Here is a 26,970-nt window from a genome sequence, read left to right as displayed (position 1 = left end):
AACCCGATCGCAACTCCTTTTGCTCCCCTGGTGGGGGAGTCTCCATAAACCCACATCGGGTAGTCTCTATAAAATATTCTCCGGCTGCTACCAAGATAGAGGTGCGTCTCCTGTAAGAAGGCCACCTCCGCTTTAAGGAATCTCAATTCTCCCATTATGTTCGCACATTTTATGGGGGAGTTGAGGCCCCTTACATTATATGTGATTAAATTTATCCCGGACATTCCGTTATATTTTCCATGGGTGGGCCTTTGCATAACCTTACAAAGCTAGATGGCGGGATGCATTGAGGTATATACCGGTCTCGCCCTCCCCTTACCCCCCCTCCCACCCACCTCTCCCCATCTCCCTTACCCTTCCCCTACCCCATGCTCCCCACCCCCCGCCCACCCATTTGGAGGTAACAGACCACTCCATGGTCCAGTTAACCGTGGCCCCACTAACTCCACCCGGCCCTACGGTTAGCCCCCTGGAGGTTGAGCTCGGTAGGGCAATCCTTGAATCCAGCAGCCTCCCCTAGGGTTGGAAAGCACGCCCGGCCCCCTCCATTCCCCATCCACCCCCCCGACCCCCCCACCCAGCATCCGCATTTTTCCCCCCTCACCCCATTACTCATTGGATTACATAGCCCAGTGTCTATGATTACTATAAGCCACATTTTAACTGAGTTTCCTTTGTTTACGGGCCTCTCATTTTAAAGACTGGTTTCCAAACTTGTGATTCCTCTGCAGTGTCTTGATTTGCTATTCTTTCCCACCATCCTGGAATTTCCAGTAATGGCATGTCTAGGTGATGGCAAAATTTCTGGGTCTCTTCTGGGAATCTCAATGTTGCTGAACGACCCTCTTTACGCCCAATTAAACAAGCTGGGAAACCCCAAGAATATCGGACATCATGGGATTTAAGTTGAGACCGCAGTGGTTTAAGAACTCTTCTCCTGGCTAGCGTCTCTGCTGCTAAGTCTGGAAAGATCTGGAGACTTGTCTCTCCATATTTCGCTGGTAATTTCTTTTTCAGACTAGCCTTAATCTTCTCCTTGTCCTGATAGTTATGGAATCTTACAATTACATCTCGTGGAACATCCTCACTAATCTTAGCAGGTTTTTTTTATCCTATGGGCTCTGTCCAGTTTAATTTTTTGCCTGTAATCCGGTGGATCTAACAGTCCTCCAAAAATTTGGTCAATTTTTTCCTGTAGGTTCTCTTTCACCCTGTGTCTCTGGGAGGCCTCTGATTCGTAGATTTTTCCTCCTATTACGGTTCTCCTGGTCTTCCAATCTATACCGTAAATTTCTCTGCTCTTGCTGGATCCCTTCCATCTGAAATTTGAGATTTTTTATCACTATTCCTTGCCTATCTATCGTTGTTTCCACTTCTTCAACTCTTTTTAAGATGTGGCTCATATCCTCCCGTACCGTTTCAATTTCACCTTTAATTGATGTTTCCAACCTTGCGAACATTTCTGCCATCTCGCTCTTTGTTGGTAATTGTCTGTCCTGCTGGGGGTCAGTTGGAGCTTCTTCTATTATCTCAGGACTTAAGGTGTGGGTGTCCATCTCCGCTAGCTGTCTCCTCGTACTAACTTTAGGTGGACACTCAAGAGTTTTGCTTTTAGTCCCAGTTACCTTTCCCGGGCTTTCTTTAGTATTTTCCTGGACCATGTATTTCCTAATAGCGCCCGGGCTAACACTCGTTCTAGTAGGGTTAGCTGTAGCCCCCATCCCTGACTTTCCCCTCATTTTCTCCTTTCTTTCCCTTCCCCTTTCTGTAGTACCCTGCTCAGAATGAACTTACTGGATACGATGGGAATAGGAGAGATATACTGTGATACCCCAGCGCCAGGAAGAACTCCCAATAGGGTGGGAGGTCAAAAACTTATTAGGCTCTATAAACGCTATGCAATCATCATTGACTATGTAGATTGTTTTAGTTTTGGGTACATTAATAGGCCATTGGTGAACTGTGTAAAATATCTCCAGGGAGTCCCAATTAAGTCCCCCTTCAATATACCAATTGGACTATTAGGTACCGACCCTGTATATTAAGGTTGCACCCCAGATACTCAATGCCCCATCCAGATCTCTTCGGGAGTCCAACGCTGCGTTCCCACTTTCAATCTCACCCACACTACTGGTTTGAGGCTGCGTAACTGAGTCCAAACATAGCTTGTTACAATAAAATTATGGACAGCCAGCTAAGGATTTATCTGTACATTGTCGGGGTGCCTCTTAAGGTCAGTTCCGTTGCATCAACGTTAATGCCTGTTTAGCCGTGTTAACTTTTAGCGTTTCTCTGCCTCTATTCAAAATCAATGGTTCCCTATGAAAGCCATCTACTGAGCCGACTTTCAGCCCATTGATTTGAATGGAAGTCGCATTCAAGTCGGATCATGATGACCTGACTTGTCGTGCGACTTATGCTCTGAAAATCTTGAATTTTGGAACCTCACGCCAAAATTAAAAAAAAAAAAAAATAACGGCATGGGGTCCCTTCAACATCCATACCAGGTCCTTTGAGTCTGGTATGGATATTGAAAGGGAAATCAAAGATATTGAAAGGGAACCCATATTGAAAGGGTCCTCCCCAAAATCCATACCAGACCCTTATCCAAGCATGCAGCCCAGCAGGTCAGGCAACACGCCCTCAACATAGGGGGTGTGTGGGTGCTTTGGGGCGGGGGGGGCTCTGCACCCCCCCCTTCCCAAAGCACCCTTTCCCATGTTGATGGGGACAAGGGCCTCAACCATGAGCTGTGGTTGTCAAGGTCTGAAGGCAGGGGGGCTTATCGGAATCTGGAAGCCCCCTTCAACCAGGGGGCCTCCAGATCCTGGCTCCCTTCCCCCATGTGAATGAGTATGGGGTAAATTGTAACCCTACCCATTTGCCCCCCCAAAAAAGGCAGTGTATTGTAAATAAAAACATGTTTTTCACAAGTCCTTTATTAAAAATGTTCCCCCGGTCTTCTCTCTCCAGTGTTGTTCCTCCGATCTTCCTCTGGTCTTCTCTGCCGCCGACCTGGTCCTCCTCGAATACGGTCTCCCGTCTTTGTGCCAGCTCCGCTCTCTGCCGGCCCTTATATAGCAATGTGACGTAGCCATCTGGTGGCATCACCATGAGACCCCGCCCCTTGTGACGTCACTTGTTAAAGGGGGCTTCCAGATTCCGATAAGCCCCCCGCCCGCAGGCACCGACAACTACAGCCCAGGGTTGTTGGGAAGAGTCCCTTGTCTCCATCAACATGGGGACAGGGTGCTTTGGGGTGGGGGGTCTGGTATGGTCTTGGGGGGAACCCCACGCAGTTTTTTTTTTCTATTCTGATGTTGGGTTCACTTTCAAGATCCATACCAGACTCAAAGGGCCTGGTAAGGATCTTGGGGGAACCCCGCGCCGTTTTTATTTTTACATTTTGGCATGGGGTTCCCCTTCAAGATCCTCAAAGCACAAGTTGCACTGCAAGTTGGATCATCATAATCCGACTTGGATGCGACTTCCATTCAAATCAGTGGACTGAAAGTGCGCCTTAATGCTGTGTCTTAATGTTTACAAGCATTTGAAATGCCGGTAAACTACAGTCCTGAACGCGATTTATCTCCTTAAAAAAAAAAATTAAAAATCAGTAAACTCATCTGCCTCTAAACTACTATAAACAACTGAGTGTACATGTACACGTAGAATAATATTAAGGAGAGTTCAGGGGCTGCTGAAAAAAATGCCCAACTGCTCCTAAACGTGCGTTTAGTAGCTGCAGTGCACGAGGCCTTAAACTGATCAACAGAAACTGACATTTCCTCCTTAAATCAAAAACAGATCTCTGCAGAGTGATTTAAATTCATTACAAAAAAAAAAAAACACAAAATAACTGATTAAATAAGTATTCAACACCTTTAAGTCGGTATATAGCTGTACCTTTGGTAGCAGTTGAAGTTTAAAAAATAAAAAATGCAGTGCTTAAGGAATACAAGAACCCCCCAGGAGCACCTTAGGAGTAAGCATTCAAAAGATGAATAATGAGTGATACAAAATATGAAGATGTGTGCAAATATACAATAAAAGTGACGAGTGCAAAAAAAATATTTAAACAATTAATAAATCAACTCATGTATGCATAACACACACAAAAACTGAAGGTGCAAGTGAGCATAAAGCACAAGATATCCAAGAGGGCAAAGAGTCTATAATGGAAAAAAGCACATCCAAACACTCCTTTATATGATGTTGTGCAGTCTATTAGAGAAGGCAGTGAAAGGTGTATTTTCTGATGATGACAGAATGTGAAAAACACGGCTTCCTTGCACAGCGATCATAGGTGTACATCAAAGAAAACAGAGGGAATGGCTACTCTTACCCCAAAACGTGGACACACACGCCAGCAGCGGTGGGTCAATCAAGCATAAGGCAATCGTTTCCACTGGGTCTCCAACCAGGACCTCTGCAGTAGGATGGTGTTTACCTGCGTCTGCATCGAGGGATCAATGGTTTGATCAATAGCAGAGACTTAAGCTATACCATGGCTCTGCTCATCTCATCCGTCTGTTTATAACAGAAGGATGAGATCCTACTGCAAAGGTCCTGGTTGGAGATCCAGTGGAAACAATTGCCTTATGCTTGATTGAACCACCGCTGCTGGCGTGTGTGTCCACGTTTTCTGGTAAGAGTAGCCATTCCCTTTGTTGTCTTTGATGTACACCTGTGATCGCTGTGCGAGGAAGCCGTGTTTTCTGTCATCATCAGAAGATACACCTTTCACTGCCTTCTCTAATAGACTGTACAAAAGCGAAACTTTTTTACATATTTTTAGCAGTTAAAGTTTGCAGTTTTTGTGGATTAATCTCTATCAGCTGTGCACATCTGGACATGGCAGTTTTTCTCCTATTCCTCTCTGAAAACTGCTTAAAATCTATTGCGTTGCATAGGGATTGTGAGTAATCCATGTTTAAGTTGTTCCAATGATTCTTTATTCAATTGTGATCTGGACTTGACAATTCCAGGACAGTAATGTGTAAGTCCAGACAATTTTTTATCTGTGTTTTGCTTAGCGTGTGGAACAATTGGAACCCCTGTTGGGTGTATACATCTATCTGGGGCTCTGTTTGAGAGATTTCCCCTTAATTACTGTTACAGTAACAATAGTTTTATCAGACAGAAAGAAAGGGGAAATATGCAACAAGTACACAATCTCTCAAGGCTTAGGTTTCTTACAAACAGAAGCAGGTTTTTCTCCAGGATTTCCCTGTATTCATTCTATCCTCTACCCTCACAAAACCTTTCAGAGCCTGCTGCATAGACTCATCAACAACATGAGGCTGCCATCATCTTGCTTTGTGGTGGGGATGGTGCATTCATAATTATGCTAACATCAAACAAGGCATGGCTCAGTTCTCCTATTTTCCTGAATATAAATTTTACAAACAGAGCACAAAGAAACCTCCTATATTGTAAAAAAATGACTCTCTATTGGGGGGATTTATAATGTTGGGGGCTACTCGAAGTCTCAAAGGGAGGCCCTCTATAAACCACTGCTGGATGCTCCGGAAGAAGAGGTCCTAAGATCCTATCATTGCGTAGCACATTCCAGTGTCTATATAGGATCTTTTTAAAAGAGAAATATGTTTTCTTTTTTTTATTAAAGATTCATACTTACCCTAGGTGGATGCAGCATCGGACCAATGCTGCATCTGTCCCCCGCGGTCTCTGCACCGAGAACCGAGCCACTGAACATCACCAATGGCTCGGTTTTCACAGATCCCAGAGAGGAGAGCTGCTGACTGTCAGTCAGCAGCTCTCCTCTCTGCTTCTCCACGCTCAGCGCTGAGTTGGAGGGACGGGGAGCGACCGTCTCAGCGGCTCACTGAGACTCTCATCAATCAAGAACACTGTTTTCATATGGTGGCGGTACTCATGTATACGTTTGCTTCTTCACGCGAGCTCGGCGGGGCGGGGTGCGTTAAAATAAAAAATACATTTTCTTATTTTACCTTTTATTTTTACACTGTTCTTTAAAAAAAAAAAAAATGGTGTCACTTTTATTCTTATTACAAGGAATGTAAACATCCCTTGTAATAGAAAAAAGCATGGCAGGACTACTTAAATATGAAGTGGGGGGTCAAAAAGACCTCAGATCTCATATTTACACTTAAATGCAATAAAAAAAGAAAAAAAATGTCTCTAAGAGCTATGGGCGGAAGTGGCGTTTTGATGTCGCTTCCGCCCTGCAGTGGTATGGAGCCAGATAGGGGCCATCTTCCCCTCATTCAGCCCCATACCTAACACGGAAGAGGACCCGAGCTCTTCCGCCGCTGCCGGTGGCTCTGGTAAGAGGCGGAGGGCACCGGAGCGCAGAAGGAGCGGGGGGGGTCCTCTCCCGCCCGCCTATAGAAGTGATCTTGCAGCAAATCCGCCACAGAGAACACTTTTATCTGAAAGCGGACTGCCCGCTGAAGGAGAGGATACCGGGGTTATGGCAGCTAGCTGCTGCCATAACAACGATATCCCTCTTCAAAGTGCTGCCGTATTTTGACGACGGCCGGTCCTTAAGTGGTTAAATATGAGCTCTGGGGTCAAAAACACCTCAGACCTCATATTTACACTAAAATGCAATAAAAAAAAAATCACTTAAATGTCAACTAAGTTTAAATGGCTAAAAATAAAACCTATGTGGTTCACGGCCAAATTAAAAAAGCTATAAACAATAAGAAAAGAGCTTTTAAAAAAATATAAAAATGAAGGAACACTATTGTCGTTTAAATGTTACAAAGAATATAACAGAATATGTTATATAGGAAATCAAGGATGCAAAATTTCAAAATGAACGACAGATTGCAAAATATAGTAGGAAAACCCCCCAAAAAATCTTCAAATATATTAATAGTAAAAAGGTCAGGTCTGAGCATGTAGGCCCTTTACAAAATAATCTACAGTGGGTGACTGGGAACAAAGAAAAGGCAAAGTTATTAAATACATTCTTCAGTTCTGTGTATACAAAGGAGCATGGGTGATATGGTCCAGAAATATTTAGACAGAATTAAGGTCGATAAAGCACCTGGAACAGATGACATCCACCCACACATCCTAAAAGAATTGAGCTCTGTCATTTTAAAACCATTGTTTCAAATTTTTAAGGACTCATTAATGATGGAAATAGTACCACTGGATTGGCGTAGGGCCAATGTGGTGCCTATATTTTAAAAGGGAACAAAGTCTTTACCAAGTAACTATAGACCTGTTAGTTTATCTTCTATAGTCGGGAAGATACTGGAGAGTTCAATAAATGTCCACATAGATGAGTTCTTGCTGGAAAAAAATAGTTTAAGCAACAGACAGCATGGATTAATGAAAGACAGAAGTTGTCAAACAAACCTGATTTCTTTTTATGAAGAGGTAAGTAAAACCTTGGACAGAGGGGTGGCTGTGGACGTGGTATACTTGGATTTTGCAAAAGCGGTTGATACAGTTCCCTACACATGACTAATGTGTAAGGTAAAGTCTACAGGCTTGGAAATATCAGTTTGTAAATGGATAGAAAACTGGCTAAAAGACAGAATTCAGTGAGTAGTGGTTAATGACTCTTACTCTGGTGGTCTAAGGTTATCAATGGTGTACCCCAAGGTTCAGTCTGGGACCCTTACTTTTTAATATCTTTATAAATGATAGAAGTTCTGGGATTAAAAGTACCATTTCAGTCTTGGCAGATGACACCAAACTATGCAGTGAAATAACGTCCTTACAGGATGTCTCCAATTTACAAGCCAACCTCAATGCACTGTCTAATTGGGCGACTAAGTGGCAGGTGAGGTTTAATGTTGATAAATGTAAAGTTATGCACTTGGGGGCTAAGAATATGCATGCATCATACATACTAGGGGGAGTACAACTGGGGGGATCTGTAGTGGAGAAGGATCTGGGGGTTTTGTTAGATCATAAGCTCAGTAATAACATGCAATGCCAAGCTGCGGTTTCCAAACCGAGTAAAGTCCTTTCTTGTATTAAGAGAGGTATGGACTCCAAAGAGAGAGATATCATTTTGCCCCTGTACAAATCATTAGTAAGACCTCATCTGGAATATGCAGTTCAGTTTTGGGCACCAGTTCTCAAAAAGGATATCGGGGAACTGGAGAAAGTGCAGAGAAGGTCAACCAAACTGATAAGAGGTATGGAGGAGCTCAGCTATGAGGAAAGATTATAGGAACTGAATTTATTCTCTCGTGAGAAGAGGGGATTAAGGGGGGATATGATCAACATGTACAAATATATAAGGGGTCCATATAGTGAACTTGGTGTTAAGTTATTCACTTTACGGTCAACACAGAGGACAAGGAGGCACTCGACACTCAGAGGAAAAGAGATTTCATCTCCAAATAGGGAAAGGTTTCTTCACAGTAAGAGCTGTGAAAATGTGGAATATACCGTATTTATCGGCGTATAACAAGTTTAGGAGGGAATTTTAAGGAAAAAAACTTTTAGGAGTAAAGTTTAAGAAAAAAAAAAACTTACATTAAAATGCCCATCAATGCAGCGTTATCAGTGTCCATCTGCAGCCTTTTCAGTGTCAGTGCAGCCTTGCCCCGGTGTCCATTGCAGCCTTGTCAGTGCAGCTTTGCCCCAGTGCAGCCTTGTCAGTGCAGCTTTGCCCCAGTGCAGCCTTGTCAGTGCAGCTTTGCCCCAGTGCAGCCTTGTCAGTGTAGCTTTGCCCCAGTGCAGCCTTGTCAGTGCAGCTTTGCCCCAGTGAAACTTTGTGTACTCGCCACGATCACCGCCGACATACACAGCCGTGTGTAGATTCAAATATGGCCGAGATAACACAGCCGAGTGTTCTCGGCGCCGCTCACAGTCACGCCCAGTCCCGCCATTGGACCTGTGTTATGTCCATCATAGGGCGGGGCTGAGTCCCTGCAGTCTCGGCACCATATTTGAATCTACACACGGCTGTGTATGTCGGCGGCGATTGCTCCGATCAAACAAAATTTGTGGGGATCGGCCTATAACACGCACCCACGATTTTCCCCTGATTTTAAGGGGAAAAAAGTGCGTGTTATACGCCGATAAATACGGTACTCCCTCCAGAGGTGGTTCTGCCTAGCTCAGTAGACTGCTTTAAGAGAGGCCTGGATTCTTTCCTAAATGTACATAATATAACTGGGTACTGATATTGATAGGTAAAGTTGATCCAGGGAAAATCCGATTGCCTCTCGGGGGTCAGGAAGGAATGTTTTCCCCTGCTGTAGCAAATTTGATCATGCTTTGCTGGGGTTTTCTGCCTTCCTCTGGATCAACTGTGGGTATAGGATTGCGTATATGGGATTGTATGATATTTTTTATTTATTTATTTATTTTTATGGTTTAACTAGATAGACTCGTGTCTTTTTTCAACCTATGTAACTTGAAAAAAATATATATATAAAAATTCCCCTTTTAGAGCTATGGGCGCAAGTGACGTTTGACGCCCTCCCATGCTATGGAGCCGAATAGGGGCCATCTTCCCCTCAGTCGGAAGCCAGGCATTCACAGGAGTGGACGTGATCGTCTCCACCGCTACTGGCAGGTCCAGTAAGCAGCAGAGACGACTGGAGCGCAGCGGGCACCTCTCCCATCACCGATAAAAGTGATTTTGCAGTGAATCTGCCGCGGAGACCACTTTTATCCTAAAGGGAAACGCACGCCGTTCCTGAAAATACCAGGGTTATGGCAGCTAGCTGCTGCCGTAATACCGGTATTTAGCGTCAAAGTATGGGTACGGCGATTTGCGTGAATTGGTTAAATGATCAGTTTTCATTTACTCATGTAAAACCTTTAACCCAAAAGTAAAAACAAAAAAAAAACAGTTTGCTGTAACTGATTATAAAGTGTGAGCTGGAGTTTGGCTTTAATTTGTGTATTTAAATCTGCAACTACATTTTACACTACCCTCCTACCAAACTGACAATGCTGCTCTCTGCTGTGCCTCCTGCCTCCTGCACTCATGCATGTCAGAGTGGTGTCAGAGTGTTGTCAATACAGGGGGCATGTTACTGGCCAGATCACCAGGTGAAAATAGAGGGGAAAAAAGCCAAAAGAAAACCGACGCAGCCACTTCATCTAATGATTGGCAAGCTGAAATAGATTACATTTTCGGTTTTTAGTTTAACCACTTGTCGACCTCTGCACGCCACATCGGCACAATGGAAACGGTGGGCAAATGGGAGTACCTGTACCCCTTTAATTGGCAGGGTTAGCGGGCGCGCGCCACGTACAGCGCGACCGTGCTCGCGGGACCGGAGGACTCGATGTCCGTCAGTCTCCCAACGATCGTGTCACGGAGCCGCAGAATGAGGAAATGCAAACAAGGCATTTCCCCGTTCTGCCTTGTGTCATGACAGAGATCACTGCTCCCTGTCATCGGAAACAGTGATCGCTGTCATGTGAGTTGAAGTCCATCCCTCCCCCCCAATTAGAATCACTCCCTAGGACACACTTAACCACTTCATCGCCCCCTAATGATTAACCACTTCCCTGCCAGTGTCATTTACACACTAATCAGTGCATTTTTATAGCACCAATCGCTGTATAAATGACAATGGTCCCAAAATAGTGTCAAAAGTGTCCGAAGTGTTCGCCATAATGTCGCAGTCCCGATAAAAATCACAGCTCGCCGCCATTACTAATAAAAAAAATAATAATAAAAATGCCATAAACTATCCCCTATTTTGTAGACGCAATAACTTTTGCGCAAACGAATCAATATACGCTTATTGCGATTTTTTTTACCAAAAATATGTAGAAGAATACATATCGGCCTAAAGTGAGGAAAACAATGGGTTTTTTTAATATATTTTTGGGGGATAGCAAAAAGTAAAAAAATATTGAGTTTTTTTTCAAAATTGACGCCTTTTTTTGTTTATAGCGCAAAAAGTAAAAATCGCAGAGGTGATCAAATACCATCAAAAGAAATCTCTATTTGTGGGGAAAAAAGGACGTCGATTTTGTTTAGGTGCAACAGCGCAATTGTCAGTTAAAGTGACGCAGTGCCTAATCGCACAAAGTGCTCTGGTCAGGAAGGGGGTAAAATCTTCCGGGGCTGAAGCGGTTAATACTGGTTTAGGTTAGCCAGGTTGGCGAGGAAGCAAATTAGAAAAAAGGCAACATTTTCATAGATTTGCAATCTTTAAAATTTCAAATGGCATTACATTTGCTTAGATGAGCATTTAAAGGATAAGTTCACTGTTTAACAAAAAATAATAAATGCACATTTTTTTGCAGGTAAAAAAATTTGCTTATATCATTTTTTTGTTTCTGGAGCCTCTAAAGCATGGCACCAGCGATCAGTAGATCGCTGGTGCCATGCAGGTCTCCTGCAGATCTGTCAGTGTATCTGTGTGCCCATACATTCCATACGGGCAAGCAGATACAATCTGACAGGAAGAGAGAATAAACTACCACAGCGCTGTGGTAATTCACTGAAAACTACAAGCCACAAAGGTTCTCAGACCAAGTAGTTTTCTACTGACAGAACACTGTGAATAAGTAATTTGGCCGGGAGGGTGGAGTCCCGTTTGGCCGTGTTGTTTTTTAAATTGTGACAGCTAGCGAAGGAGAGAAGATCCCTGCCAGCTGTCAAATCGGGGTGGGGATGCGGGGGCCGGTCTGTTCGTAACATGTTACACCCTGAATGTGGGTGTAAAATGTTACAAAAGGTGAACATATCCTTTAAGGCTCATGCAGTATGAGCATAGTCACCCAGATCATCCAAGGGACCTGGGGATATATATATCTATATATATATATATATATATATCTATATATAGATATATATATATATATATATATATATAGATAGATATCTAGATATCTATATCTATCTATCTATATATATATATATATATATATATATATATATACACACACACACACAGTGTTTTTCAAAAATATTGACCCAAATTTAAAACTTCAGATCTGTGTAACCATGCACCGCCAATGAAAGGAACCTGTGCTACTTGAATTAGCCTAGAATTTCAAATGACAGCCACTACATACCACTACAATAAATAGAGATGGTGTCTATGCAACAGAAGGCATTTTCTGTTCTCCCATTTAGCTAGGAGTCCATGATAATGGTGCAGCGTGCGTTTCAACAGCATTTCGGGATTGATCTACCAGCGGCAAAAAACATTCATTGTTGGTATAAACAATTTGAATATCGGGTGTTTATTTAAGGGGAAGAATCCAGGTTGACCACGCACTTTAGAGGAAAATGTTCAACAAATTCAAGAGACTTTTCATCTAAGCCTGCACTAGTCGGCTCATCATGCTAGCTGAGAACTTGCAGTGCCTCATATGATGTTTGGCGTCTGTTTAGACAATGTTTGCTTCTGAAGCCATATCAATTGCAACTGGTGCAAGCTCTTTGTATAAGCGACAAAAGAAAACGTTTAGATTTCTGTCAGATGGTCTTAGATTACATTAAGACGACAGATTCTTACCGAGGTTGATTCTTATGCCGTGTACACACGGGCGGACTTTTCGGCATCAAAGGTACATTAGTAATGAAGCAATCTTACTAATCAGTAAAATTTTGTGTCACAATGTTCGCATATGGGGACTTGAGAAGCAACACAAACTTGAACAGGATGAGTGGGATTCACCAAAAATATATGTGTTTTGTGCGGTTTCAGTTACTAACATTTTGGCCCTTTCTTTTTTGAGGGACATTCCTATACTGAAATGCTGAAAACCTGGCTTTTCCCACAACTCAATGAAGACTCTGAATATTAAATTTTTCAGGAAGACAGAACACCGCAAAGTTTGTCAGTTTCTAAATGAAAGATTGCCTTAACGTTGGATAGGTAGCATGGGGCTGCCTGTGACTTTTTCTTGTGGGGATATGTAAAACAATGTGTTTGTGTTCCACCGTTACCCATGGATTTTGAGGAGCTCAAAAACGAATCACAGCTGCAGTAACTTCTGTAGAAGAATACACTCTCAGACACATTGAGAGCTTGTTTCTTTTTGAAACACACCATATATAAATACACGTGCACATACTGTATATATACTGTATGTATTATTCTTATACACACCCCCCTACCAATGCAGTAACAGATCTACTGTTAAATCAGCCAGGAAAAGACCTCTATGAGGGTGATGCACTGTTGAAGAGAGAGGGAGGAAAGAGCTGCAACAGCTCTTTCCTAGAATCTGTACTGTCAAGAAGTGCTGTGACATCACTTTACTGCCTATGAAAACACAGGTCAAATAGGACAGAAGTGGTCTGTAGTGGGATCATTTCAGTTCCTGGGCTTATTTTGAATCAAAGTGGTCACTGACAGCTTGTGGTTACAGCACTAGAGTCAGTTGGAGCTGCTGAGTTTTAGTGTTTTTTTTTTCTATTAAAATAACAAACATGTTATACTTATATTCTCTGTGCAGTGGATTTGCACAGGGCAACCTGCATCCTCCTATTCCCGGGCCCCTGGCTGGAGCTCCTGGCCCTTCCCTCCTGTTGAGTGCCCCCATAGCAAGCTGCTTGCTATGGGGGCACCGGAGCCCAGCTCCAGCTCTGTGTATCCATGTAGCTGTGGGTCAGCCCTCTCTCCTGATCGGCTAACTGAGTTTGATTGACAGCAGCGGGAGCCAATAGTGCCGCTGTTGTATCTCATCCAATCAGGAGGGAGCATCCCGGATGGCCTAGGCACTTGTGGACATGGCTGGATTGAGAGGGGGCTCAGGTAAGTATTGGGGTGCTGCTGCACACAGGGAACATTAAGATAAGAATGCATTAAGATAAAAAAAACACCTGCTTTTACAATCACTTTAAATGCCAAATGGACAAGTACCTGCCTTTTCAGTGTCATTTTAACCACTTGCTTACTGGGCACTTTCACCCCCTTCCTGCCCAGGCCAATTTTCAGCTTTCAACGCTGTCACACTTTGAATGACAATTGCACGGCCATGCAACTCTGTACCCAAGTGACATTTTTATTTTATTTTTTCACACTGATACTGTAGAGCTTTCTTTTGGGGGTATTTAATCACCACTGTTTTTTATTTTTTGCTACACAAACAAAAAAGACCGAACATTAAAAAAAAAAAAAAAAAAAGTTTTATATAGCTTGTTATAACATTTTCCAAACAGGTAATTTTTCTCCTTCATTGATGGGCTGCACTGATAGGCACTAATGAGGCAACACTGATAGGTGGCACTGATGAAGGAGCACTGGTGGGCACTGATAGGTGGCACTGAAGGGCACTAAGAGGTGGCACTGATAGGCGGCACTGATGATGAGTTCCTGGTGGGCACCGATAGGTGGTACTGGTGGGCACTGATTAGCAGTACTGATGAGCACTGGTAGGTGGCACTGGTGGGCACTGATTAGCAGCACTGGTGGGCACTGAGAGGACCGATATTCCTGTAACAGAAGCTGGTTAATGGCTCTCCTTTTTTCCTCACGCTGTCAGCACAAGGAAAAAAAAAGCAGATAACCGGATTCTGTTTACTTCTGTAATCAGCTGTCATTGGCTGACAGCTGATCACGTGGGAAAAGGGCAGCTGTGATTGGCCTTTTACCTCGATCTGTGATCAGCTGAGTCCCGAGGACTCGGCGATCACAGAGTGCACCACAGGGGGCGTGCAGGCAGCGCAAGCACGGGAGGACATCCATGGACGCCCTGCCAGCATTTTAAGCCTGTGCTGTAGCAGTCTTTTGGCTTTAGCGCGGTTGCCAAGTGGTTAAAAGTGGATACGAACAACATTTTAATCCAGACAATTTAATTCCAGACAAATGATTTAATGTATTTCAAATGATGCTGATATAAATAATAGGATTTTTCCTACACCTGTAAAATCCTTTTCTTGGAGTACATCATGGGACACAAAGCAGCTATAGTAATTACTATCTGGGTTATACACTACCTATAGGTGAATGGACACTGGCACACCCAAAAGACAGGGAGTCTCCCCTCTTTATAACCCCTCCTATACAGTAAGTACCTTAGTTTTGTAGCAAGCAATTCCCAAAAGAGGGGAGGGGCCTCTGTGTCCTGTGATGTACTCCAAGAAGAGGATTTTACAGGTAAGCTGTAGGAAAAATCCTATTTTCTTTATCATACATCACGGGACACAGGGCAGCTGTAGTAAATACTATCTGGGGTGTCCCAAAGCAATGCCCCTGAGGGGAGGGAGACACCATCAAAGAAACTGCCACCAAAGAAGGACCTACTCTGCTATTTGTAATACGCTGAGACCAAAGGCAGTATCTTCTATGTGATTGACATTGACCTGGTAAAAACCCTGTAGATGTATAAACAAAAGACCCAATAGTGGTCTTGTACACCTGGGCCACTGACATTCGATGATGGATGGCCCAAGATACTCCCACACCTGGTAGAGAATCTCTCCCCAGAAAAAAAAGATTTTTTTGCCATTTGAACCATAGGCACCATTGATAAACTGGCAGATCCACTGCTAAATATTCGACCTGGATGCTGCTTGCCTTTCCTGGGCTCTTCTGGCAGCACAAACCAGGATTCCTGACTTGTGCCGACAACTCAAGTAGACCTTGAGCATCTGAACTACCTCTAGAGTAGGTAGCGATCTTTCTACTGCTGACTGTGGATTAGGAGAAAAATAAAAGGTAAGACACTGTCCTGATTCAAGTGAAAACTAGAAACCACTTTAGGCAATAAAAATGGATGAGGAAGCAACATCACCTTATGATGCGAGACCAAGAATGGCTCCTTGTATGAAAGAGCCGCCATCTCTGACACTCCACTTCATGAAGTTATAGCAACCAAAGAAGCCACCTTTTGAGATAAAAGGACCAACAGAATGCCCCATTGGTTCAAAAAATGGCCTCTGCAAGGACAGTCGTGATCAATTCAAGTTCCAAGGACACAAGAATAGCCTGACAGGCGGGACTGTCCAAGTTACATGCTGTATGAGGTATGAAACAGGGAGTAAAAAACAACAGCCCCTGGTAAAAAATGGATAGGAACGAACTCTGACCCTTAACGGTACTTAAGGCCAAATTCCTTTCCTCTACCAATTGGAGAAAGAAAAAGAAAATCTCCCACCCGCATATTTCTGCAGGTGCCACTTCCTGGCTTCACCACCAGGCAAAAAAATATTTTCAATTCCTGTAACTGAAGTTCCCCGAAGCTGATTTCCAGGGGCTCAACAGTGCTGAGATACAGGACTCAACACCATCAGGTCCCGCTGGACTGAGAGCGTCCAAGGGAGCAACCCCCGCAAGACTCGCTATGCTTGTGTACCAAGCCCCCCTGGGCTAATTTGGCCAACACTAATATTAATATCAGTGTTACCACCTTACAGCAGAATCCAAAACGGGGAAAAAAAAATGTCAAATAAGGGAGTACCAGACCTTAAAGAGGAAGTAAACCCTGATGAGTTTACTTTCTCTTTGTTTCCCTGCAAAGGTAAAGCATAATGGGCTACTATGCATCACATAGTAGCCAATTATGTGCCACTTACCTGACAAGGGAGCCTGTGATGTCACCGCTGTCCCTTCTCCTACGAAGCGGCCATCTTCTTTCCGGGTATTGCGGCTCCGGCGCTGTGATTGCCCGGAGCCGCGATGGCATCACTCCCGCGCATGCGCGCTGGTGCCGCCACTAACGGCATGATCACTGTTAGAGACGGCATGCTGAGTGTGCCTGCTCGCCATTGTCTACGGCGCATGCGCCACAGACATCGGTGCCTGTCTTTTGGAAATACCTCCTAAACCATGTAAGTTTAGGAGATATTTCTTGCACCTACAGGTAAGCCTTAATCTAGGCTTACCTGTACGTAAAAGTGGTCTGTAAGGGTTTACAACCACTTTAAGGTGTTACCAGTACATACACCCTTATTGGCAGTGGGACTATTGTCCCGGACTTACCTGTCCCAAACTGTTGTAGAACTTGGAATCTAGTAGATTCTCCTGCAGAGTTCCCCTTGCCACTATCCTATACCTGGAATATGTATTGGCGATAGAGACAGCACTTGTACTGTCCCAGACAGAATGTGGTACACCTCTCTGAGTCACATGACCTCTGGTGCCACCCTGGTGGTTGATAAATATATATGCTTGCAGTGGCATTTCCAGATTGAACCTACAAGAGGTTTGTCCTATAATCCAGAGCAAGGCATACTGGCCAAAAATTCCAAGTTATTGGACAGTATTCTCTCTTGTGGAGACCAAGCCCACTGAACTGTAGCCAGCCTCAAGTCAACTTAGTGAGACTGGTATAAGTGTTTTTTTTCAAAATTGAAAAGGAAGAATATCAAGCACCAATTTCTGCTCTGCAACACCCAGGAAACAAAGCCTTCCGGCAATGCAATGCCTGGATCTTCACGTTCCAGACAGAGAATGAACCTCTACCAAAACCTGGCGTAGGGCTGTATGTAGAGAACGTGCTTTGAACGAAACACAGCTTCCTCCTGTAGAAATAAATCGAAGGAACCCCTGGAATTGACTGCTTCATGAGCAAAGATTATTGAGATAAAGAGACTTCAGCAAGCCCAGCACTGGGGCTAGATGCTTTGAGAACCCTCCGGAGCTGTGGCCAACACAAAGGGAAGATTCACAAAAAACGGCTTTCCACTGCAATTACAGAAATCTTTGATGAGTCTGGAAACATACCGCCAAACGAAGATGTCCATTTACAGATGATTATAGACCCCAAAATCTACCTCTTGCCAAGAGGTCATCACTGAACAGTCTAGCCTACCTGAAACAGAAGGATGTTCAGCGGCTTGAGATCTTAAGATAGATCTCATGTCCCTATTTGGCTTTGGAACTGCTACCATTTAATTGTCTCACAATAACGAGCCCATAACTTCTGCTCCAAGAGCAAATGCAAGGCAAAAGACTGACGACTCTGTGACAAACCCAGACAGTCCCAAAAGGTGCACTCAACTTACCAGGTTTCTGCCGGCTAAAGATGGAACAAACCACCTCAGAGACTGCCCTAAGATTTTCTGGCCTGAAATACTCTCAAAACCCAGCAACCTCAGATGCCTCCCTCACCCAGGTGGGGAAAGCCTACAGCATATGGTATCCCCTGGCAGTCTCCCATCTATATACTAACCAGGCTTGATCCTGCTTAGGCTATAATCAACTAAGATCAGACATGATCAAGGTGATGTAGCCGCAGTCTGACGAAAAATGTATATACCAGGAAACACTGCAATGCCAAACACCACACTCAGATGCACCCGAAAACACTGTCCATCAGGAGATGTGGACACCGCCAGATCCCAGAACCTGAGATAGGTGCCCCTGCTTCCCCCGGCTGCCTCTCTTTTCTGGAACCATTTAACTGATATAACAGGTAAATAATGCAGTAACTATATTATCCAACCTAATATACAGTCCTCCAAGCATGCAGGCCTAAAACAATGTTGGTTTACCTCTATGCAACCCCTTAGGTATGCAAGTACCTAGGTATGCAAACATGCAGGTATACAAGTATTCTTGCCATTCGTGTATTTATATATGCAGTACAAGGTCAATAAGCACACACGCATGTACCCCCAGGCAAACAAGCACCCGGGCAAATAAGCCCATATGCATGTAGTCCTATGCAAATAAGCACATATGTATGCAGTGCCAGGAAAACAAGTACATATGTATACAGCTTAATGTAAATAAACATACGTATGCAGTACAAATGAAAACATGCCAGCATGTGTTTAAGCAATATGCATCTATGGAAGCATGCGTTTATGGAAGCACGTGTTTATGTAACATTACGCAACACATATCTATGCAGACATGTATAAACATGCATCTTTATGCAACCATGTATCCTTATGCGATCAAATATCTTTATGCGATCAAGTATCATTATGCAACATGTATCCTTATGCGATCATGTATAACATGTATATTTAAGCAAACATGTATAAACATGCATCTTTATGCAACCATGTATCCTTATGCGATCAAGTATCTTTATGTGACCATATATCTTTATGCGACCATGTAAAACAATGTATATCTATACAAACATGTCTAAAGATGCATCTTTATGCAATCATGTATCTCTATGCAACCATGTATAACCACGTATATCCAAGCAAACATGTATAAACATGCATCTTTATGCGATCACATATCTTTATATGATCATGTATAACCATGTCTATTTATAAAAACGTGTCCAAACATGCATCTTTATGCAACCATGTATCTTTATGCAATCATGTATATTTATGCAAACATGAATAACCATGCATCTTTATGCAAATATATAAAAACATGCATTTTCAGCAACCGTGCATTTCAGCTAGTTTGCAAGCAAGCACCTGCTTAACTGCAGTTGGCCCCATACTAGACCTGCAGGATTTAGCCAAGCACATATGCACTATACTGGAGATACAACTCCTTAAAATGCACCCATGCTCATGTTTTTCCAAACGCGTATATTTAAACATGCATTTAAGCAACAAGTTTGCAAGCATGTATACTACGCTGCACCTGCCTACAGAGCAGTCAACAACACTTTAAAGTGAACTGCTAACCATCCAGGGGTGTATCAACTTACAGTTGTACAGTCCCCCCCAGAGAAGCAGTAAACATGCAGCATATAATCATGACTTGTCTGTCACACAGTTCTCCCATAGTACACACACTTTGTTAGTATCCATGGGCTGCTGCTATGTCTCCAGAGGCCTACTAAACCTGTTGTCACATTGCAATGCCGCCCTTCCGGCCTATATAAAAATAGGCCATACTGAGTGAGCCTATGTCCTGTAACGGCTGGAGGAGAAACAGCAGCCCAAAAGAGTAAGAGTACATAGCATGATTAAACAGCACACTCTTCAAAAAAAAAAGAGAGAAACTGCAAACAAATGCAGACTTACCATTACTGCTGCAGGACTCTGAACATAACAGGAGTCCAATCTTTACCCATCACGGCAAGCTTTGTCATAAAAGACCTTCAGAGACTGGGTCCCCCTTAATCTGGGGTTTACTCCCCTGGACCTGTATAGCACCCTGCAGGAAAGCACCTTGGTCAGAACAAACACTGCACAGGGTTCCATTACATAGGGTCCAGTGTCGTAAGGCTGCATTACATGCAAAACCTCAAGGAATCTTCTCTCCTTCCAATGAGGCTCGGGTACCATCCATTTTGGCTGACAGCTTTTTCAAATGGATCCGATTGAAGTCCATGATTCTTAATGGAACCGTCCAGACCTCCAGGTATGCTCCAAGAGCACATGTATCACGTCAGTGACCACCACCTTACAGACACTGGTGAAAAAAACTGAAGTACTTCCTGTATAGGAGGGGTTATATAGGTGTACCAGTGTCCATTCACCTATAGGTGGCATATAACCCAGATAGTAATTACTATAGCTGCTCTGTGTCCTGTGATGTACGATAAAGAAATCTACATTTGTCTTAATATAAGCTTCCTCCATTCTCCTATACAAAAGCACTTTGATTGGGAGAGTGAGGGTGAGCTAAAACAGCTCACATATATGTTTTTTGTCCTGTGTATTTAGCCCCGGGTTCAGTTTTAATTTTTAGTAGAGATAACACCTTATAACACTCTCATAAAGGCTGATTATAAGATAGTGAGGCATACATAAAAACCCCTAGGAAAGCAATATCCACTCCCTTGTCTGTGAGTTGCAAACCTATTTTTTTAAAATTAGGAACACTGTTATACAGCATGGTGCACCTTAAAAAGATATGAGTCTGAGATTATTCAATAATTATACCCCTTTACAAAACACTGGTTCAGGCTCATCCTGAGTATGCAGTTCAGTTTTGGTCACCAATTTTCAGGAAAGATGTTGATTTTGAAAGATTTCAGTGCAGGGCAACAAAATAATAAGGGGTATGAAAGGCCTCAGCTATAAAGATTGATTACATAGATTACATCTATTCACTCTGAAGAAGAGGCGCTTGAGGGGGGATGTGATTACGCTGTACAAATATATCAAAGGTGACTTCATTAACTGTCAAAAACTGTTTGCGCTAAGATCCCTGAAATGGATACATGGCCATGATTTGTGGTTAGAAGAATGGAGGCCTAAAGTGGATGTAAACCCGATTCATGAAATTTGAGCTGGGCACATATATCTACAGTTTTAACATGATGTGCACTTTCTAAACAGTATATAAAGCTGAAGACAGCAGATATACAGTATCTCACAAAAGTGAGTACACCCCTTACATTTTTGTAAATGTTTTATTATATCTTTTCATGTGACAACACTGAAGAAATTACACTTTGCTACAATTTAAAGTGATTGCACAGCTTGTATAACAGTGTAAATTTGCTGTCCCCTCAAAATAACTCAACACGCAGCCATTAATGTCTAAACCGCTGGCAACATGAGTGAGCACACCCCTAAGTGAAAATGTCCAAATTGGGCCCAATTAGCCATTTTCCCTCCCGGGTGTCATGTGACTCGTTAGTGTTACATGTTGTTAATGGGGAGCAGGTGTGTTTAATTTGGTGTTATCGCTCTCACATACTGGTCACTGGAAGTTCAACATGGCACCTCATGGCAAAGAACTATCTGAGGATCTGAAAAAAAGAATTGTTGCTCTACATAAAGATGGCCTAAGCTATAAGAAGATTGCCAAGACCCTGAAACTGAGCTGCAGCACAGTGGCCAAGACCATACAGCGGTTTAACAAGACAGGTTCCACTCAGAAAAGGCCTCGCCATGGTTGACCAAAGAAGTTGAGTGCACATGCTTAGCGTCATATCCAGAGGTTGTCTTTGGGAAATAGATGTATGAGTGCTGCCAGCATTGCTGCAGAGGTTGAAGGGGTGGGGGGGTCAGCCTGTCAGTGCTCAGACCAAACGCCGCACACTGCATCAAATTGGTCTGCATGGCTGTCATCCCAGAAGGAAGCCACTTCTAAAGATGATGCTCAAAAAAGCCTGCAAACAGTTTGCTGAAGACAAGCAGACTAATGACATGGGTTACTGGAACCACGTCCTGTGGTCTGATGAGACCAAGATAAACTTATTTGGTTCACATGGTGTCAAGCGTGTGTGGCAGCAACCAGGTGAGGAGTACAAAGACAAGTTTGCCTTGCCTACAGTCAAGCATGGTGGTGGGAGTGTCATGGTCTGGGGCTGCATGAGTGCTGCTGGCACTGGGGAGCTACAGTTCATTGAGCGAACCATGAATGCCAACATGTACTGTGACATATTGAAACAGACCACTGCCTTGCTAAAGAAGCTAAGGATAAAGGTGATGGATTGGCCAAGCATGTCTCCAGACCTAAACCCTAGTGAGCATCTGTGGGGAATTCCCAAACGGAAGGTGGAGGAGCACAAGGTCTCTAACATCCACCAGCTCCATGATGTCATCATGGAGGAGTGTAAGAGGACTCCAGTGGCAACCTGTAAAGCTCTTGTGAACTCCATGCCCAAGGGGGTTAAGGCAGTGCTGTAAAATAATGGTGGCCGCACAAAATATTGACACTTTGGGCTCAATTTGAACATTTTCACTTAGGGGTGTACTCACTTTTGTTGCCAGCGGTTTAGACATTAATGGCTGTGTGTTGAGTTATTTTGAGGGGACAGCAAATTTACACTGTTTTACAAGCTGTACACTCACGACTTTACATTGTAGCAAAGTGTCATTTCTTCAGTGTTGTCACATGAAAAGATATAATAAAATATTTACAAAAATGTGAGGGGTGTACTCACTTTTGTGAGATACTGTACATGTAAAACTTACATAGGAGGATTTGTTTCATCTTTGTGTATCATCTGAGGCTGTTCACTTCAGTGGGTATATGTGAGGGTTTACATCCACTTTAACCTAAAGCTTTATACACACCATGAAAATATCAGATGAATGATCGTCTTTTTTTTTTTTGCATGCAAGTCTTATATCAAAAATTAAGAGGTTACAAAATTAAAAGTTACAAAATTCTCAGACGCCAGCATGCGTGGTCTTCTGATTTTTTTCGGATGAATACTGTCACGATTAAATAAAAATTGTACATTCTGGTATTGTACGAGTTTGTCCCTTCGGATAATATCACATGAACTGTCGTGTTTGGCTCTCGAAAGTTGTGTATTAATGATCATATTATCGTACGATTGCTTTGAAAGTGGTATTTTTCATCCGATTTTCTGATCGTGTGTACTAAGCTTTAAATTGTAGAGAGGGTTATTCATTGTTAGAGCAGTAAAAATGTGGAACTCCCTCCCCCAGGAAGTGGTACTAGCTGAGAGTGTCGACAACATCAAAAAACATTTAGATGTCTTCCACAGGAAGCAGAATATACAGAGGGCTATGGGAATTGTTAATAAAAAAATCACACATGCATATGTTGACCTGAATGGACCCGTGTCTTTTTTTCAACCTTTAATCTTTATAACTATAAAAGCTATTACTAATGTGCAGTAATAAAAGACACAAAAGCAGGGCAATTGACTAAGAAAGAACCCTGTAAGTCAAGGTATGGAAACTCAGTTACAAGCATGCATTCAGAAATACAGGCTGTTTTGTAAATAAGATTATATGTTATTTTACAAAAACAAAAACATAAACATTTGGAGCATACATAGCACAGAAAAAGCCAGATAGCACAAACTAAGCCAGAACAGAGCCAGCAGAAGACAGAGAAGAACATATGGGGAGACTGTAACAAGGCTACACAAGTTACAGAACACACCACCTTTTTTTGCTGACATACAGAACCCTGCATTGGGGAAATCAGACCCAAATATGAGTGTCCTTAAATGGTCCATATAAATTAAAATGGATACAAATGCGCACAACTTGTTCTGCATACTAAAAATAGAAGAGTGTTTTAATAGTGGCTAAAAAAATAAAATTTCAGTCCAGCTATGAAGATAGTAAAAATACAGGAAAAGCAGTGTAGTTATGATTGTACCATCATGTGCCAAATGCAATAATGTTAAGGGCAGCATGAGTCCCATGTATAATAAGTGCATAAAGCAGAGACCCAATAAGCTAAGATATGAAAAGGACTTACTTTTTAGATTCATCATCATCCCCATCATCATCATCTTCTAAATGTGTCACATGTCCCCTAAGGAGATGAACAAGGTACCTTGGCTGAGTGCTCTTCACCAATAAGACTATAGCTACTGTGAAAGAACTAGGCATGCAATAGCCAAGAGGTTTTATTTGCTACAGAGTATAGAGTTTTTTGGTATTACTGCCTATGCTTTTGCTTTTCCTGTGGCGCACAGATGCAGGTCACACCAATTAAAGCTCTGATACATCTGCACAGAAAACACTGAAGCATTACAAAGGGAAAGAAATACACAGAATATGGGTGTGGGGGGGTGTGTGTGTGTGTGTGGGGGGGGTAAAGCCGCTGGTGTCTGAAATGAGCATTTAATTACCGTTGGTGCAGCTCCTCTTCTACAGATTTCAGGAGGCTCCTATAAACCAAATTACAACTGTTATTATAAAAATATAAAATTGTTTATTTGTGGCAGTTTTTACATATAAAGCATAGCAATAACACAAAACAAGTTTTGCAATAACTGCTTTACTGTATAATGAAGATATTTGTGTTGATTTATCAAAGCTTCCAGAAGAAAAAGTTGAGGTTTTGCCTATAGGGTTTTACCAGGTGTCCTCTTTCATTTACTACACTGAACAATAAAAATGACAGATATAATATGATTAGCTGCTATAGGCAAGACCATTTTTCCTCTGTTTTTACACAAAAAACAACATATTTTGCATACAATTTTTTTTAACAATTAACATTAGGGAATTCATATCATTTCCACTTTTTTCTTATTGAGCTATTCTGCCTATTAAGACAGAAGGTTTTATATCTTAATCTGCATTCTATGCATCAAGATAAAAAAACCTTCTGTGTGTAGCAGCGCATCCAGCACCCCCCCCCCCCCCCCATTACCTACCTGAGGTCCATCTCTCTCCAGCGATGTCCACAATCCCCTCAGCCATCCAGAACACTCCTCCTGATTGGCTGAGACAGAGCAGCGGCGCCATTGACTCACAAGGCTGTCAAAGTCAGTCGGCCAATCAGGGGAGAGAGGGGGCGGGGCCAGGGCTCCGTGTCTGAATGGATACACGGAGTTCTGACTCTGCTTGGGTGCCCCTCTGTAGCAAGCTGCTGGCTGAGGGGCACTCAAAGGAGGGAGGGGCTAGAAGCAGCGAAGAGGGACCTGAAAAGAGGAGGATTCGGGCTGCTCTGTGCAAAACCAACTGCACAGTGCCCTGATTACCTGTGCAGGTCTCCACTGTGAGGAAATGCCGCTGATCGGTTCTCCTTACACGCTGTCAGTGTGAGGAGAGGAATGCCGATAACCACCATTTCTTTGTTTACATGTGATCCGCTGTGATTGGACACAGCTGATCAAATGGGTAAAGAGCTGCGTCATTGGCTCTTTACCGAGATTGGGGATGCGCCGTGACCCGGGGACACAGCACACCGCCGATTGCCATGGTCGTGCGAGCATGGCAAGGGTGGGACGATGTTGTCCCAGAACAATAGAACCGTCCCACAGATGTCATTTACCTGTACGGCGGGCAGGAGGTGGTTAGAGAATATGTAAACACAACATTTCATATTCCTGATATGTGCTTGCTGTATTATATACAGTATTTTTATGAAAAAGTATCCTGTTCTCTTAGTGTTGCTTCCTTTGTGTGAAATCCCTGGTGCTCCTGTCAGTCCCTCTGCTTTCCTATTAAAAACTGACCACACTAAGCAGGAGAACACACCACGGTCACTTCTGTACCTATGCTGGGAACTCCGTACACTCTGCTCCAATGATTAGACTTGTCCTGACACACCCTCCCGCACAGCCTTTCACTGAGAAGGTCAGTGTGCTTCTGTTTCTCCTCCCCCAGCTCTTATGCTGCTGAGAACAATGGCAGTGCTGGTTCCTTGACAAACAGCTGAAATGAACTACATTCTTTTACTATCACATGCTTGGACCACTACTTATTTAACACATGCTTTATTTATTTCCTTTAGTGAATTGAAATTAACCCTGTTTTATGCAGTATTTACCAAACGTTTTGGCTTTTTGAGGTAAATACCGCATAAGGGGATAGTGAATTGACAGCTTCAGTATTGCATGCGATATTTGGGAAAAAAATGTGTCCTTTAGTGAATTGAGCCCATAATAGCTTGTTTTCTTTGGCTTATCAGTTCATAAAAACAGATTTAAAACATTATTCCCTTTAACTATACCATATTTGAAATGTATTATATAATGTAACATTTATAGTCAGAACTTTTCTTCCAGTATAATCAACCAAAGATAATTTTGCTTTCTTCTTTATTTAGCCAAAGAAGCAAACAAAAACTAGTAATCAACTGCATATTCCCTGTGTGACATAAAGATATCATGTTGGATGCAAACCACATACTGCTGTAAAATTGCCTACTGAACCAGAGAATAATTGGTTTGTGTAAAAATGCGATTTACACCCCAATTCATATCCCCAGTTTGGTCAGCAGATGTGACCTTCAAATGAGAACGAGATTTACTTAAATAAGGTAGGCAAAAGGAACTGAAAAGATGAAAAAGAAATGCATCCTTTACTCAGGGATAATTTATTTTCCACACACATGTGACCGCAGTATAAAAGCTATGCATATTTTGCTCCTACCTCCTAGCAAACGGCATAGATCACAGTGTGCCTCAGGCTGAAATTTCTTATAGCGAAAGCTTTCTGTTCCTTGCAAGTTGTGAATTTAATTCTACTTCATACATTTTTGCTCTTTAAAGGAAATTTTCATGTTTTGGGATTTCTATTGTTTGTGCTTAAGGTATCTGTTATACTTTTTTTATTGGAAATAACAGTTAATTTTTCAGGACAGGCTTTTGGGTGTCTATCCTCTTCTAGGTCCAAGCAGTACTTATTCACAGAAGCTTAGCAAAATGTTAAGACCAAATCTGCAATTACGCTAACAGGAATGGGAAGAACATTCAAATAGGTGAGAGTGGTCATAAAACTACCCCATACCTGTTTGGAAAATGGCTAGATAAGAACCG

General features: G+C 42.7%; 1 protein-coding gene across 1 annotated transcript in view; it reads right to left on the bottom strand.

Annotated features, from left to right (window-relative positions):
- The window catches only part of MAP4K3 (mitogen-activated protein kinase kinase kinase kinase 3), a 1,235,976-nt gene that overhangs the window by 461,458 nt on the left and 747,548 nt on the right, over positions 1-26,970 (bottom strand). Inside the window, exons 18-19 of the mRNA XM_073628950.1 lie at positions 24,331-24,369; positions 23,955-24,011 (exon numbers count right to left, since the gene is read on the bottom strand). Coding sequence (XP_073485051.1) covers positions 23,955-24,011; positions 24,331-24,369 — 96 coding nt within the window. The remainder of the gene's footprint in view (positions 1-23,954; positions 24,012-24,330; positions 24,370-26,970) is intronic.

This window comes from Aquarana catesbeiana, linkage group LG04 (genome assembly GCF_042186555.1).
Source record: "Aquarana catesbeiana isolate 2022-GZ linkage group LG04, ASM4218655v1, whole genome shotgun sequence".
NCBI lineage: Eukaryota > Metazoa > Chordata > Amphibia > Anura > Ranidae > Aquarana > Aquarana catesbeiana.
The sequence above is the reverse complement of the archived record's forward strand: the minus strand, read 5'-3'. Positions and strand labels throughout refer to the sequence as shown.